Source organism: Atta cephalotes (assembly GCF_000143395.1).
Source record: "Atta cephalotes unplaced genomic scaffold scaffold00043, whole genome shotgun sequence".
NCBI classification, from domain to species: domain Eukaryota; kingdom Metazoa; phylum Arthropoda; class Insecta; order Hymenoptera; family Formicidae; genus Atta; species Atta cephalotes.
Window position 1 is genome coordinate 1,175,144 of NW_012130107.1, and position 18,790 is coordinate 1,193,933.

An 18,790-nucleotide genomic window follows, 5' to 3' on the forward strand; every position below is an offset into this window, starting at 1 on the left:
GAGAGAGAGAGAGAGAAAGAGAGAGGAAGAGAGAAGGAAAGAATAACTGATGATTTCCCATTTAATCGGCCGCTGATTCTAACCGAGTCATTTGATTCGATCTAATTCTATTAACATTTTAGAATTTAACGAAAAGATCGAATTTTATTGAAAAGTAAATGTCACATGAAAATACAAAATACAAAATCTCATCATTGACTCTACAATGTAACATTTTCGAAATTTAAAATTTGAGAATTCAGAAATTAGAATTTCTCTTTGGATCTAAATGATGTAGCAACTTATAATGGATACATTCTTTTTGTATGTTTATTATATGATTATTTTTTATATGTGAATTTTAAAAGTTATGAAAAAGATATCAAAACAAAAATTTGTGAGTAACAAAGTCCAAGGATCTAGGAATTTAAGACGAAACGACACGCGGGTAAATACGTACGCGGCGTTATTTATAAAAACAAACAAATCGCATGCTAGCGAATCCCGGGTGTATCACGTAATTTCTAAGTTAGTACATCGTCGCTTACAACAGATCTTTCGTAACTCTTGGGACATTGGTCGACATCCAACTGCCAAATTAGAATTGTAACCGACTAAAAGAAGGATACGAAAATTCGAAGACATGGCAATCTATATTTGAAATGCAAGCATGGAAATATTCAATTATTTAACTATTGTCTTGCATAGAAATTAGAAGACTCTAATTCGAAGGCATACTGGACTTTATACTTATTTATCAATTTTATTCAATTACCATCCTTCTTATGTTTTAAGTATTTGCAGCCAAGATAAGATTACTGACTTTTAGCAAGTTGTAAAAAAACAGAACTTTGTGGATTCCAATGTAGAAATATAAATAATTCAAAGTCTGCAAGAAGCATTAGAAATTTTACAAAATTATTGTGAATTATAAATTGTGAATACAGGAAAAGAAAACATAAAAAAAAAATTAAGCTGGTGAAAATAACGTAACTGGACCTTATATGGTCTAACACTAAGTATAATCTACTTGTTTATAAGTAATTACATAATGAATTTAATAGTATTAGTAAGACTATCCGTTTGACTTGATTGATCAATTTATTGCTCAAGTTATTTATTCTGTGATTATCAGTAAAGCAAAATGCAAAATGTTATAACGTAACATTTCGTAGGTAAGTAATTGCTTTCTATAACTATTTAGAGATGATTATTAATTTTTGTAGTTAATATTATTATAGCTCTATATTGTAACATTTTTTGTATACTTTTATTATTCTAAACTATTGATTATAATTTACATATTAAACATTGTGGAGATAAGTAAATAGATAAGTCAATTGTTCGAAATGTCAATTGTGGAAATAAGTTTTTTTGATGTATATTACATGCCAATGTGTTAATAAATTTTTAATAAATAATTTTATAAAAGTATTATTGGCTCATTATATTTTCTATTTCTCTAACACTTTTTTTTTATGACAAAGAAAATAACTTAGATCATATTGGTATATTTATATCTAATACTATTATATTTTTTTTTAATCTTCACCGCACTCATGTATATTTAAAAATCTTTCATATTTTTAAATGTTCAGAAATATTTCCCCTTTTGGATCTGATTTTGCATTAGTTTTCAGTTTGGATTCAAAAAATTAGAATAAAGTCACAAAGCTTAGATAGGTCATATAGGGTCCAATTAACTTATTATAACATAGAGAAATAAAAAGATTTTTTTTTTTATATTTTTTCATTTTGCTGTAACATAAAAACTGCACGAGTTTTAAAATTAATTAACAACTAAATATAATTTTTGTTTCTTTATTCGTTTATTTTAATATTTCTTGGCAAACATACGAATTTGTGGAAATCAAGAAATACGCGAATAAGGAATGCGCAAATATGGAGCTTCTATCGTATCAACTGACGTAAGGAGAAAAGAGTGAAAAGAATTGCTGACATATCTCGATCGTTGACGTTTCAGCGCCGACCGCAGGACCGTGCCTCGACGTAAGCACTATCGACGTGAACTCCAACAATCACCACCACCATCACCACCATCATCACTGCGGACACAATCAGCACGATCATCGGCCTCAAGACCGAATTCCATCGTCCTCCTCGATGTCTACCTTGCTATGCTGCGAGCCAGTATCGGCTGGCCGGCCTCGGGCCAATCTAAAGCTCGTGCTAAATCGCAGTCTGAGCGAGCCAGGACCGAATCCCTGCGCCTTCCCAGCACCAACGACCGCTTCGTCGATTATTAATAACAACAATAGCAACAATAATTCCACCGAATCGCCTTCGATCGTGATCAACGAGGAAGTGAACGGTGACGAAGACGACGACGTCCATCGTCGTAGCTTCCATCATCTCCATTATCATCACCATCATCATCACCACCATTTTCACCATCATCAGCACCTATCGGTGACTACGAAGCGCTGCAAACTGGAGACTGCCAGCCTACCTACCAGCCCCTGCTCCGAAAACGGCCTTCATCGCCAATTAGTGTTAAGCAAGACTCGTGTCATCACTGCAGACGACCTTGCCCAACGTCTTATGCATCTTGAGCGACTTTCCGCCGTTCCACCAGTGATTCTGGATTGCAGACCGTTTACATTATACAATGTCAATCACGTACGCGGTGCCATCAACGTCACTTGTTCGGATCGCTTCAACCGACGCAGACTTCAGCTGGGAAAGGCCACCCTCGCCGATCTTGCATCCGCTCGCGAGGGCAAAGAGCTGCTCAGAAAAAGACAGTTCAAGGAAGTCATAGTGTACGACGAAGGTACCGATGACCTGGAGCATCTGACCGCTCAGAATCCACTATTCCTGGTACTTGCTGCACTCGTGGATGACGATCGGGAGCCGGCTGTGCTGATTGGTGAGCACTCTTTGATTTTTTTTCGCACATCTTTGATCAATGTGCTGATTTATAAATTTATATAAAAATGAAAATATGCTCAAATAATCTCGATTATTTTTTTTGCGCCAAGTTTCTTCGTTGAAGAACGAAAGTTTTTAAAAGAAACTGAATGTATTTATATAAACTTTTATGTTGTCTTATCCGAGAGTAAATTGCAAAACGAAACTGAATATTTGATTTTTAATGGAAAATTAGTTATTTCTGTATATAATTATTATTATATTGGCTGTAATTTAACTTGTTAGCTAGATACGATTCTTGTGCTATCAAATATAGTACAACTGATAGTGGCAAGATAATGATATCCGAAGATATCCTACGCACAAATGACCCACACATATTAGCAATACGTCTTAGACAAATTTTTCAGTTGATACCGTATGATTATTTAGAGATACATAGTGATAAATATTGCGTATTGTTCTTTGGAGATACATAGAGTTAAAGTTTTATGGTTCAAATCTGTTATATTATATAAGATAATACGATAAGTAGAATTGGTAAATTGATTTACTAGAAGGGGATATAAGGCAAATAATTTAGAAATAATCTTGAGATTTAGCGATACAATGACTCTGATCAGAATGAAGTCTATAAAGTTATGACAAATCATCACGATGTTTTCTACACGCCAATCACTGCTGACGATCTTCATTGGCCTCTCCCTTATAATTTTTTCTTAGCGCGATATTTGTTTACAAAAGCGAGAAGCGGCCGCGAAACGGCGTACTGTTTGTCGTCTATCCGGTCCTCGACGTGGGAGTCGAGTCTCTGGTTTTCGGAAATAACGATGATGCGAGCGCGATATTTCTGCCGGCCCGCCAATCGCGCGTCGAAACTTTTTACGTCGATCATTCTCCGCTACCATTTTTGCGCTACCATTTTACATATTATATACTATTAACTCTCTCTAGTCTTCCACTTTTTTCCTTTTTACGATATATTATTATTCAAATTTCGTAGAAGTGTCTTCTGTAGTTCCCGTCAATTTCATGTTTTTATCATTAATCTTCTTTTTCATTAATCAGCAAGATAAAGCAATTATTATGGATGCTGTTTGAAATGAAACTGAAATGAAAAAAGACGAACGGTCAAAAAAAATTTGTTTAAAAAAGCAAAATTCAGTATTGGAAAGATTTAAATTTATTTTTTCTATAACCATCTTGTATATTTTTGCACGAATATAATTTTCTCTAATATTTACTGAAGGAAAATAATTAATTTAATATTATTTTACATTTTCTTTTTCTCTCCAGTTATCCTCTTATTCGCTTCATATTTTCCACTTCACTTCTTTCTCCTAAATCAGCACTGGCATAATTTTATTTTAAATACTGTGCGCGTCTTTCTGACGTAAAAACTGTTCGCGAGAATTTAAGAATGACGTAGACAGCCTTTACATAATTTAAAAATCCGAGTGGTCATTTAAATGCAAACTACTAGACTTAAATAGAACATATTCCATTAAAAAGCAAAGGAAACGTTGTCTCTGGACGGAAAATCTCAATTGACATTTAAAGTCGCGTTGTCACGTAATAACATTTAGATTCGAGCGGATAACGATAAATACAACCTTCATCTACAATAGAATCGTAGATCCAAATGCTATGCTACGTGAATGTGAAAATTAGGAAGATTGCTGAGGGCGGTGAATCATATTCTCATTCATTTTCCTGAATGGAATTTGTCGCGAGATAATAGGGACTGAGGATTCGGAGGGCTTTGAAGGAAGGGAACGCGGACGGAGAGATCGAATGGATCGCGTGGCTGCGACGACGACGACAACGACGACGACGACGACGACGACGGCATCATGTGCTCGTCGTCGGCGCGTATGAAGGCGAAAGGTGGGGATCTATTCATAGGAGTGACTCACGTTGGAGATGACGCCGCGAATAGTCGGACAGATTTTGCGCGCCGCGATCTGCGCTTTCGCCGTGTTTTCGCGAAGCCGCGCAGGGAGAGATGAATTATAGCGAAGCATTATGGGAGATTTGTCCAGAGTTTACACGCTAATCGTGCCGAATTAAATATTAAGCTCACATTTAGCGTATTCATTGCTAAATATGACCATGATTTTCTAAGAAACAACGTAACCGTAGGTTTCACGATAACGGTATCATCAAATCCTTTCCAATGATAAAATTTTCAAAGTTGAAGGATTTAAATATATAGCATGTCACGATGCTCAAAACAAAGGATCAACGTATAAGAATCTAACGATACAAAGACAGAGATTTAAGTTCTATATTTTTAGATCATTTTTAATTTTCGTATTCAGAAATCCATAAAATCGCAAATTGATATAATTATTCATAATATAAACATAATTGTTTAAAAATATATATAAAAATATATAAAAATATATATTTTTAAAAAATTATTGAACCGATTAAAACAATAATAATAAAATTTGAAGGCGGTGGAAAGAAAAAGGGGGAAAAAATATATATATATTATAATATTTTATATTTTTTTTATTACAGATAGACAATTTTATTTTTTTATTATTCTCAAACATTTCTTTCTTCGTTATTCAACAACGAGCAATAGACGTCACTCTTGTCATCGTGTCTGGTTATTACATAATTAGTAACGATTCGCGGTCGCCTATATACGAGACCAAAGCATCGTGTGGCTCGTTTTGGCGAGGCTAATGTGCGCGTCTGGTCTCCCGGTCGGTCCCGATCGCATTTTTCTCAGACGACAACTACGACGGCAACGACGACGACGACGACGACTGACTGCGACGTTGAAGGCATGAGTCACCGTGTATATCGACCCTACGGCATGTTTACGCTGGCTAAGCGCACGAACGGCCATATGTCAAAATCACGATTGCATAACGTATCCCCTGCGTTGTCGCCGTTGCGTCTCTCATTCTCTTTCGGAATATTTAGATGTGAGTCAGTTGTACAGGCTACGAGATCTTCCTATCGCTACGACCTTAACCCTTTCAGGTGCGTCCGCTCTTCCGTGCCTCCATCGTGCTACGAGTCGACTTTCGCTCGGGAAAGAGGCTAAAAAATTGCTCGAATAAAGACTTAAAAGGAACGAAGCGGAACGACGTTGCGTCCGTTTGTAAGATCGTGCATATCTTGGAATATTGTATTTTGTATTCGAGTTAGTTCACATTTAGCGCACTTTCTAGTAGTTTGTTACAAGAATTCGATCGCTAGAAGCTATTCGTTTTTACTATTCAAGAATAATAGAATGTATTGTTCAATTTTATTAAAATATGTATAAAACAAAATTGCAACAAATATATATCATAATAGTAGTCAGTTTTTCTAGTCGACATTTCAATTATTTCACGGTTATATCTTTCTAGTTCTAGTTCTTTCAACTTTTAAAACTACGTAGTACAGTTTGTATTTTAAGACGAAGAGTTTCAAAGTACGATTCTATTTGTAAAGTTACAGAAAAGATAATATGGATGGAAAATAATAGAAAAGGTTACAATAGAAATAATTTTTTTTATAATACGAATCAATATTGATTAACAATTTATTAATAATTATTAACAATTAGAAAAAGTTATAATATGCATAAAATTTAAAATTGTAATATATAATCAACATATAATAAATTAAGCAATTAATTTATTATTATAAAATAATTTAATAATAATAATAAATTTGATATAACAATAATTATAAAAGTGAATATCAGCTCATATAGATAATATAATAACAAATCTATATAAATTATATAATAATCTCATGAAAATACTTAAATACATATTTTAATGTATGAGCAAACGTTTTGGAGTATTTAGAGTTAATAAATGAAGCTGAATTCGAAGCTTAATGAATTAGTCATCGCTCTCTGAAGCCGGGGGGGTTGCTGTATTTTTTCCATTGTACCGCTTTTTCATCCCCCTTCCGTTTAAGGGTGCGACGAGAAGGTGGTCTAATCGAGGGGGAGCGTGCGCCTCAGAACAACGTACAACGCATCTGGATCAGCTGTCGATGACGATTATTACGTATGAGTCATCCGATACACAGCTCGCTTTAAAATGTATCAATGACTAACGCGCGTCCAGCTCACAATCGCTTCAGACTCCCCCCTTTACTCCATCACCCTTCAGGTCCCTTTGTATTGTATCGGCGTGATTCAAGTACTACTAGGATCGTGATGAAGGATCTAAAAATACGAGGTGTCCGATGACTCTAGCCGTATCTCGTAATTACTTGTGAACTTATTTCTATGATATCGACGTAAATATACGAGGGTGTTTCGATATATAAGCTAAAAGGGATTTTCACAAGCATGCTGGAATGATTCTACATAAAACGATAATGTAAAAAACATAGAAAATTTTTCTCTATCTTGATGCTTTATTTTTGAGAAAATTGAATTTGTACATGCAAGGAGTAGTAATGTCACTTTGTTCTTATTTTAAGCTTGTATTGCTGTCACGACATCGCGTGTCAGATTAATAAATTCATTTCGACAACAATTTATTTATATCGGTCGAGTAAAGTGTAAACTTTCTTTTTGTTTCATACCGTGGATGTTAAAATATGTTGAATTTAGATTTTAGATCGCAAGTTAAATTGAAATTTAAACTTAAGTTATTAAAGGTACAAAGTAAACACTATAATTTAAAAAATATATTTTTTTCAAATTCCTTTAACCAGACAAGTTTCTCATAGATTTTTGAAAACGATTTCATAAGTTAGATTTTACCAACACGTCGGGTTTTCAAAGTCATCCAAGTTTAATGTACTACAAATGAATTTTTTGAGATATTTGACCTTTTTTAGTAAAAAAGTTAAGTTAATCTTAAACGTTATCTTAAAATTCTGATCAGAAAGTATGAATGTATTGTTTAACCTCTAAAAAAATGCATTTTTTAAATTTTAATCTCTTTTTAGCCACATTATAAAGGATTTAAATACAGGATTTTCTAAAGAAATGCCTATAATGATGAAGTCATGTACTCTTATAATTTCTCTAGTATGTGTATTAATAATCACAAACTAGAAATATTATAAGTATATATGACTTCATCATTTCGTGTCGTGTGACTTCGTATAAAAAACGACTCATAACTGACAGGTCAAGTTTAAATTTCGTATCCTGTATATACGGAAAAATTTAATCTGTATTAACTTAAAGAGAGTCATAGAGGAAATCTGATGTATTGATAAAATTTGGCTTTCTGTATTGTTTTTAACATCCAAAAATCTATAAGAAACATCTCAACTAAGTTCAAAATAATTGTATTGTTAATGTCATCCTTCTATTTTTCAATAATTTTTCTGAAGGCAAAAAATCAAATCTCGTATCAAAAGGGATTTCAGTTTACACATTTAACTTTTTCTCGTTCATGTTGAATTGTTTTATGTTTATACTTAACAAAGGAATGGCAGCTGGAACAGAGTTATAGGATTACAACTCGATCCGCTATAGTGTATCTGCAATGTTCTTCCCTGGGAAATGTAAATGGTGCATTGGCAATTAATGATGCACGTTAATGTAATACTGATTTATATTTCATATGCTATTTGCTAGTTTTATTACGTATAGACAAGTAAGATTCTTACAAATTGCGACACGGAATACATTTTACAAGGATGCAAAAAATTACAAGGACGTTAAAGTTACAAATCAAAAGTCTGAATATACATAGCAACAGAAAAATTTGTTAAAACTTAAAAAATAAATTAAAATTTATTATAGCCTTTTCTTAGTTATTTAAATATATATGTGTATATATAAATAAATTATACATTATTATTCTTTTCTTTATCGTCTAAAATTCAAGAAATAAGTATTTAAAGTCTAAAAACTCAAAGTCATAGCATAAAAGAAAAACGTAAAATTATTTAACAATTAAATTTAACATAATCGATTAATGAATTGATGAATCATAGAGAATAATATATAGAGACCATAATACACAAAAAACTCGAAACGGTAAACAATGGATGAATTGCTCAATCATTTTCCTCGATCTGACTTACCTTCTCGAGAATGCCCGACTGTGAGTAATCTGTTTGCTTATTGCTTAAGTTTAATTGCTTACGTTTTTTCTAAGTAAAAAACATAAATTTACAAAAAGTATTCTTTAACATAATGTAATATATAATAGATCAAACATAAACAATCTATATAAGACTAATAAAACATATTTTGCAAGACTCGCATTTAATTTGCGCAGCTTCGTCCTCTGTCGAATTTCACTGAAGTTAAACATAGCCAATTCCATAGTAATCTGCAAATGTATACCTTACACCACGGCATTATAATACAGTACCACTATCGCCAGGCTCGAAGTGTTAATCGGCCATAGCGAGCAACACATTCAGACATCCGGTCATTGACTTGAATTCCCTCTGAAAATATCGGATGCAAGAGAGGGCAACAGAGGGAGACGGAGGGTTATAGAAAGAGAAAGAAAGAAAGAAAGAAAGGGAGAAGGAAAGAGAAAGAAATGAGGGTCGCGTGGGGTTATTAGCGCAAGATGAATCAGCGAGCACGCGGACAAGACAAAACGAGCGACCGTACGTCCTTCGAACCGTCGGAATTTCCTTGAGACTGGACGAGAGTGAGCGAGCGAGCGAGCCATGCTGTGCCGTGCTATGGTTTCCTACTACGTTTCACGCAGATGAGTCAGTCAGTCGGTATGATTCCGCGGGTTATTCGTGGCGGGAGCGGAGACAGCGTGTAGCGTTCCCCGCGCTATGTCTGTTAGCCCAAAATAAGGCCCGCAGCCGAATCCACGCGCGATCCTTGAATCGTATCATCTCTGCCAAGTTGGACTCACCCTCCGACGCACCCTTCTCCTCACTTCTCATCCGACAGACACGATTTTACGCCTGTAGCGATACCACCATTAGCCAGATTATCCGTGAAGTCGTGGAAAATTATCGTTTAGGTCTCGTGCCGGCGTTAGATTTAAGTTATAATCGGCATGACTTGCTCGCAATTTATCTGCGATTCTCTTTATTTCTTTCTTTGTCTGTCTATTAATCTGAGAAAAGAAGAAAATAGCGGAATCGAGTCTTAATGACAATATCATCTGTGTATTGTGAACGAGGATACATTTCAATTTTATTGTCATAACGCCCACAATTGGCAATTAGATGACGTCAGTCTTTTTGCGGCGGTTAAAATTCTCGAAAGCGTAGTACTTTCCGAATTCGAACGACTAATTGCAAACACGTATGATTAGTCATAATAATCGGTTAGGTCCTTATTCCGATCCGCCAATGACAATATCACTTGCGTCATACTATGAAAATTCATAGAAAAATACGTCGCATAAATATGAGCTTTATTGATGATAAAAGACGAATAATAACCTTCTTTGGAATCGATCCTTGAAGACTAAGGGGACTCCGCACAATAAAAAGAACAGAGAACAGAGAAATTCAACCTTTTAGAAATCATGTATTGTGGATATACAGTTTCTGATAGGTTGAAATTTTTATTCTCTGTTCTCTGTTCCTTTTATTGTGCGGAAGCCCTAGAAATTTTTTAAAAACAGCAAAAAAGGAGTTTATAAATGAGATAAGATCAGATAAGAGACTAGAATCCCTATTTTTGAAAAGAAATGTAAACAAAAGTCCAGGGAAATACTACAATATACGTTACATTATTATCGTATACGTTTCTTTTCAAGAGATATAGTTTTAGGATTTAATGCAGTTGAGATTTAATTTTTATTCTTTTGAATATTACTCTATAAGAACTATAAAATATTCTGCAGACTTTTATTGTAACAGATAAATTGAAATTTTATTTATTTCTGTTGAATAAACATTTTTCTAGATCTCTTTTCCTCTAATAAGAATAATACAGGTTTTAGGTTTCCTCTTGTCTATTATTCTAGAAGGAAACAAAACCAAGATAATCTTAAGAAAGATAGAAGGGAAATCTCGAGCATTCCGCGATAAAATTTATGAATTGAAAAATGCAGTAGATACTAGATAAGTGATAATAATTTTTATTAGCTAAATACTTATATATTATATTATATATATTATATACAATTGCGTTCGATACCGATCGCCTGTGATTATTTTAGTCGATTTTAACAGTTCATAATACACTACGCCGAGCTGGTCCCACCAAATACAGAGCATGACCTTGGAGCTGTGAATATTCGGTTTGGCCGTCGACGTGGAAGCATGGCCGGGAACTCCCCATGATTTTCTGGGATTATCGTAATGAACCCATTTTTCGTCCCCAGTCACAATGCGATGCAGAAATCCCTTCCGTCTTTGCCTTTCAAGCAGCTGTTCACAAAAAGCAAACAAACGCCGTTCAACATCTCTCGGCTTCAATTCGTACGGCACCCAATTTCCTTGCTTCTGAATCATTCCCATGGCTTTGAGGCGTTTTGAAATGGTTTGTTGAGTCACTCCCAATGATCCAATGTGCCAATTCTTCTTGATTTTGACACGAGTCTTGCTCAAGTAATGTCTCCAATTCTGCATCTTCGAAAACCTTCTCTCTTCCACCGCTATGCCGGTCTTCGATATCAAAATCATCGTTCTTGAAGCGTTGAAACCACTCACGACACGTTCTTTCATTAATAGCGGCCTCACCATAAGTATTTGAGAGCATTCGATGAGCCTCAGCCGCAGATTTCTTCATATTGAAGCAAAATTAAAATCTCCCGCAAATGACGAGAATTTGGCTCGTAAACTGACATTTTCAATCGAGAATAACTTTACGATGCAGACACAAATCGATTAATGTTTCTATAGGGTTATATTGACAGATGCCCAAGTTTATTGTATGACGTCTATGATCTATTTATTTCGACCATCACTTACCGCTAAAACCATCTATAGGAAAACGGCGGAAGCAAAGTTGTACATCTAATACATTCATTGTCAGAGAAAAACAGTGGTATTAAATTTTATACAAGGTGTTCGATAAAGACCGTAACAATGCTTAAGAGTAGATTTTTAAGATCATTTAAGATAAAAACTCTAATATCAAAAAGTCGAGGTTTTAATAATTTTTGAATTATAAACACTTTATCGAATCGTACCGTTTGAAGTTCAGATGTAATATGGAAAAAATTCAACTTCACCTAAGCAGTCGAATTTTAAGCAATATATGATTCGTTAATTTTAAGTACTTATAGTTCAAAAACTATTGTACCCTCGACATTTTGACACTAAAATTTTCGTCTCAAAACGATCTCAGGAGTCTATTCTTAAGTGTTACGGTCTTTACCGAAAATCCCGTATATAAAATTGTACATAGTTGAATAAACTATGTTATAGTTATATAATAACTATAAAATAATTTATTCAAGGTTTTTTTTTAACTATATGCATTAATTTTTACATATAAAATTTGTCGCCTTTATAATTGCTATCAGCTTACGTTTTGTTTTATAATGCAATATTTATCTAATACAAAGCTTATTTTTATCAGTAATGGTTATAAAATAATGCAGTTCATAAAATCGAGTTTTTCGAAAATTAAAGAGAGGCCTCGATAGACCTAGTTACTGGATCTCAAACTAATTTTCCTATTTCAAATTTTCTTTTAACGTTAGTGAAATAGAAGATCATCCATTTTTATATTTATTTTAAAATTTTTGCAAGAGGAATTATATTGTTATTGTATTTACATTTTCATCTTTCACTTCCGACAATCACAATTCATGATTACGAAAAAAAAGAATCCTTAACAATAGCGTGCTTTATATAGAATTCATTGGTGTCATCGATGAGCGAAGGGTGACAATTGATGGCGTTCGAAAGATAGTTAGTGACTGCGTTGATCGAACGCGGACGATATGACAATCCGTAACTCAGGGTCGCGCGTAGTGCTTCGACAATGAGTCATGCTTAACCGCATCAGGCGTCGATATCAACGACATTTACGAGCATATGTTCGACACGCGTCCTTCCATTGGTTATCGAATGACGTATGATTGAAAACGATCGAAAAGAGCCAGGCGAGACGCAAGGAAGAACTCATCTTGTCGAAAATCCATTCTGTTCTTGTTTTTTAAAAAGCCATTTAATTCTCTCTCTCCATATCATGATCACGTAAAGGAACATGTGCCTTCTTCGCACTACAAAAATAAAAAAAACAACACGTTTATGATCGCATTAGCGTGCTGGATGTCTTGGCGTGTCCTTGTACGCGTGACGTGCGACACTCGCGAGCTGTTACTTTATTATTGTTACGCCTATGATGTGCGTACAACAATATATTATTACGTTGTCGCGTGCATACGATTGATATGTTTATGTACCTATTATATATCTGTCTTATATCTATCCATTGCATCGATAGCGACTTGTTTTTTTTATTGCAAACTGCGTCGTAATATGTTAAACGCTATTGATAAGAATCCGCGCAGAGGAGGGAGAAAAATTCAAATCGCTCTTAAATAATTCTCAAGTCTCTTCCCGAGTCGTTTGTCATAATAAAAATATTCGACTTGCTTAGTCATTAATTAAATCTTCGTGATACGATTACATAATAATTTGCAATGGAAAAATGCTCGGCTCGATGAAACAGTAGCTGGGAAATCGAAGAAATGAACACTTATCTGTAATCTATAGACATTCTAGACGTATAGACGTTCGTCATATTGTAAACGGGACACTTGTAAACAAAATTTTTACTAAATACCAATGATTCATATTATATCGTAATCTTTTCCCCGTTTTTTTTTCTCTCTTGTGGTATCTGCGTAGATACTACGCAGATCTTATCTTTGGATGAATTGTGTACGTCATTCCTGGCGTATAATGAATTGGCACTTGCTTCACGTTTGCCGTATTTTAGTGCACAGTCGTGAAAACAAATGCACAAGTTGGCGAGTGTCGGGTCTGTTAATTTTGTCATTGCACTTTCTCGCATCTAAAATAATTCGTGAAATCCACGATTAGTCTCTCACTTGGAAGAACTGTCTAAATCACAATAATCGTAACTGCTTCGTCATCTATTGTTTGATTTTAAATAAATAATTTTACTATGGAAAAAATCTAACAATGAGACTGAAAATCTAAGTGTTCAAAATTTGAAGTTTTTTTTTAGGAACTTTAGATTTCTCAAAATTATAACAATATTAATCCTTAAGTTAGCAGTACACAATGCGTGTTTTCTTGCTTGATTGCTTGCATTTTAATAAATTATGCGTTCTGTATGGTACAATTCTAGTAATTTATTAAAATGCAAGCGATTCAGCAAGAAAACATGCATCGGGTGCTGTTGGCTTTACTTCAGATTTCAAATATCTGTACCTTATAGTTTGTTAAGTTTAATATTCACGCATTAAATTGATGTAGATGACTGTATTGCTAGATGACAATATATATAGCTATTCACTTAATGAATTGATATAGATTGCTATTTTATTTATTAAATAATCGATAGATATTTACTTACTAAAGTGCATGTTAAATACATAGATTTATTGTAAAACCTCTTCTCTTCTCTCTTCCATTGAATAGCTGTAAATTGAGAAGATTATTAACAAATATTTATTGTAGATACAGAAATAGATTCAATTTTAATAATTTGCGAATCCAAAGCATCATCCTTTCTGTAAAAAAGCTGTACACATTGCAATATTCAAAATTTATTCTTGATGAATAATTCACCAAGAGGAAGATGGAAACGATGAAACTTCCCGGTAATAAAATCACATGGTGATTGCACGTTTTCCGGTTCTCGTTAAAGTATTATAGGCATTTAAGAATTGAAGATCCGTGAACTTGAGAATTCGAGAATGGAAAAATTCTAAGTTTTTTAAATGTTCTGAAGTCTCTTAAAAGATCCATGATTATCTGTAAGTAAAGGTGAAAATTTGTAAGTTTGAAAATGCAAGCATCCCTTTAAGAAATAAATTAACTGTCTTTTTTATTTGTTTTTTTATATTGAGAAAAATAATCGAACGTATGATAGGAAAGACTCGTAAATTTTTAAGAGATCCCAGAATCTGGGTTCAAGAAGTATAAATTTTTTACAGTTGTTACAAGATAATTCTCTGGATATTAAAAAGATAAGAATCGAATTAGGGAAGAATATCAAGAAATATCGCACACTCTTTCTGAGAGAAGTCAGGATTCAAGAATCTAAATATATATCGTGTGTCACTTGCATGAAAGGTGCATGCCAGAAAGGTTTACAAATTCCGTTCTGGAGCTGCACGACGTCACCCGCATATACGCAATGACGCGATCCTAAGGATCCTTGATCACTGATCGTGATCTAGCGTCTCGCGGAAGACCTTGAAATTGCGATAAAAAGAAAAAACAGAATGACGTTTCGTCGGAAGCATAATAAATGTTTCGCTCTAAGCGGTTAGTCATTGGCACCGAAGGAATTTCCATGCGTAGATCTTTCGATATTTAGACCTTTAGATCATTCGTTCCTGGAGTCTGAATCCACAGGCTTAATCTGAACGGATTATCTGATTTAATCTATGAGATCCGATGATGAAAATGTGTCACAGCTTTGATATTTAAATCATTTCTAGCAGAAGACGTTTGTCTTCTCAAAAAAGTTTTAAAGTTCTATTTCCATACATGGAATCTCAAAAATTTTAAAGTTCTATTTCCATACATGGAAAGAATTTTTACTGAAGTATCTAAAAATTTAGCTATCATATAGATCTGAAAATAATTTTATTGAACCATCAAAATAATTACTTAGGAAAAGCATAATGAGCAAAAAGTTTTGACATTATAGCAACTATTTTGAATCTCTTACACAATTATCATTATGATCCAACAAAAAATAAAAAATTATTTTCATATCTAGCTAAATTTTTATATATTTCAATAAAATACAATAGTTCTTTCCGTGTACAACACAGAAGTTTGCAGTAACATTGTTGCAACATTTACAATGTCATTGCAATATTGCTGAAATGTTGAATAAAATATTTTCAATCAAACGTTCGGTTAATATAACCAAAAATAATTTTATTTTTCTAAATGATTAGTAAATATTACCATACATAATAATATATTACTAACTACTGTTTGGTAATAAGTACTGAATATTTTAAAATTATTTTTGATTATATTAACCGAACATTAGATTGAAATTATTTTATTTAATATTTAATAGCTGTTATTATATTTTTTTCGGTGCGGCAAGAAACAGAACGAAACGCCGTCTGGCGCGGTGTTTGACGAACCACCCGGTATATCGATGCATGAAAGAATCAACTGGCCGCATCGTCGCGGCGCGGCACGCGTAAAGAATCGTCGTACACACTCGCCATCACGTCGCGTACGTTCGGGAATGATCGGCCACGATTCACAACGTCACGGCGCGGCGGCTACGGCGACGGCCGCCCAATCGACGTGCCGCGTGGTGACTCATCTGCAGACGGGGCCTCATGTAAACTCTCTCGTGCCGTTCAGCCCGCAGTCTCCCGCCAATCGTGGTACTGTGATGATAAGTGTTTCGCGCTCGAGGAAACGAAATAGAGAGCGTTGAAAAAAAAAATATATATATATATCTTATATACGAGTCTTCGATTGGCGTGTCCTTGCATCGAAGATTGTCCGTCTCGTTGAACGTTCTGTGTCAAATGGTGCGGTGAGACTACACGGCCGGGAGTCTGCATCCAGGATTAATTTGAAATAAATATGAGGATCAGGAAGGACGCACCTTGCCTTGTACTTCGGCTGGTGCCACTCGAGAATCTTGATTCTTGGAGTAAGTTAGATTGATTCTCGTTAGTTACGAACCTTTGTTATTTTTCGGTGGATTTTCTTTTTAAATATGAATTAAGATATTCTTCGCGCACATAAGTACGCGCGTGACATCATAGTGCTTCGAGGGAAATCCCTCAGGGACTGTAAATAAAAGCATAAAATTATTTGAAACGCGTTGATGACGAATATAATTTTTGCGACTATTGATTTATAAAACTAGAGCTACCGATGAAGAATGCAATATTATTAAGTAAAAGAAAAAGTCATTTGATCAATTTAATTGATCAAACGGCGTTTTTTTTGCTTAATTATATTGCATTCTCTGTCAGCTGCATTATGGTCCAGTTTGTTTTTTTGATTGTTATTATAGTGATTATTATTTTGACTTTGTATTCCTGAATCATCGTCGTGATGATGTCATACTTGGCCCAGAGAAATGTACATATTATTTTGTCTGAGTCTAATATATATATAAAAAATGTTGAAGTTAATTGTTGACAAGTATTTTACAGGATATCTCCAAAGTAAAGTATACCAGTAAAAATATTATATTTTTCGTATAATGTTTGTAACAAAACTTGCATGCAAATCTTAAGTTCTGCTGAAGTTCGCGGATAAAATTCGAATTAATTATCTAAAAATTTTGAAATTTTTATCTTGGTTGAATAGATAAATTTTGACATTTCTCTGTATGTAGAATTATATTGAAAAATTATAGATAAATCTCTTTTTTAAGATTGTTACAAAAGATTGGATCCTTTCATTCGTATATGTAAAATTTTTAATTCTCCAAGAAATTTTTTTTGTAAACATGTTTATACAAACTTATTATTTTTCTTTTTAACTTATTTTTAGTTTTTAATTATCTTTAAATCAAAACTCGAATTTTCTTTCGAAAATTCAGAAAAATTAGATGACAAAGTTTTTTTTATTATAAACATGTTTTATATTAAAAATGACAGTGATTTTTCCAATTAAACTATATATGATCAAGATTACAAATTATTGAATGTGATTGGTATATTTCAGGTATATAAAAATAATTTATAATTTATAATTGATAATTTATAGTTTATAATAATTTAATATTTGTTTAATTAATTTTATCATAAATTTTATTATTAATCGCAAAAAGCTGCACTCATTTATTCTATATGTAATTATAAAAAAATCCCATTTTACATTGCTTTTTTTGCATAAAAAGCACGCTAAAATTATTTTAGTGTGCTAGTGTTATTAATGACTTTTAAAACACTATATAAGTGTCATATTATTTTTTCTTTTTTGTACAAAAAAGTAATGATAAAAAATATCGTTTTCAAATTTCGGATTATATAAGTATATATGATATAATTCTGTGAAAAACTTTGATTAATAAATATCCTTCAAAAAACATAAATTTTTCATGCTGAAGTTAGCGAAAAACTTCGGTTAATAAAGATCAATCAATTTTTTATAACTCGATGATCATCAACATCAAATCAAAATTACCGGCATTGAACGAAATTAATAAAAAATACAATTGATTTGATGTTGATAATCGAGCTATAAAAAATTGACGGATTTCTATTAACCGAAATTCGCTAACTTTAGTAGAATTTTAATCCAAGACATATGAAAATGATATTTTTCTTGTATCTATTTTGTATCTCGCGTAAATATTCGATTACACTCTTGCTTTCATCAAGATTTCTTTACGATTGATTCTCGTCATTCTCTCTTTTTCGATACTATCATAATACAATCGCAAAAATTCTTGGTATCAATAAAAACTTGAATTCCACAGCTGTAAACATTCTCGTTTCCGCGTGTGAAATCGCTGTTTCAAATTCTTGCTTAAGAACATTGTGTTTAAGTAACAGGATTTCCATCGGGTGCGACGACCGTTGCGCGATCATCGTATAAATCGCATCACCGCGACCGCATCGTCTCGATCGCTATACCGACCTAAATAAAGTAACCCACATTCGACTTTTCCGTGACGATCATGCGACTTATCCCTTTGAATGTTTAATCTCTGTATTCGATTTAACCTCTTCCAATCCGTTCTTCTTATAGCAATATATCTGGCATTAAATTCTTGCTTTTTCATTTTTAAAATGTCACGCGCAATGAACGTTTGAGATCACTATAAAGATTTAATAAAAAGTTTCTGTTTAATCGCAAACTTCTTGCTTTCAACATCTAATCTAATATCTCTCTCTCTCTCTCTCTC

General features: G+C 33.5%; 1 protein-coding gene across 1 annotated transcript in view; it reads left to right on the forward strand.

The window, feature by feature from the left end:
- The window catches only part of LOC105622292, a 36,138-nt gene that overhangs the window by 12,448 nt on the left and 4,900 nt on the right, over positions 1-18,790 (forward strand). Inside the window, exon 3 of the mRNA XM_012203712.1 lies at positions 1,964-2,869. Coding sequence (XP_012059102.1) covers positions 1,964-2,869 — 906 coding nt within the window. The remainder of the gene's footprint in view (positions 1-1,963; positions 2,870-18,790) is intronic.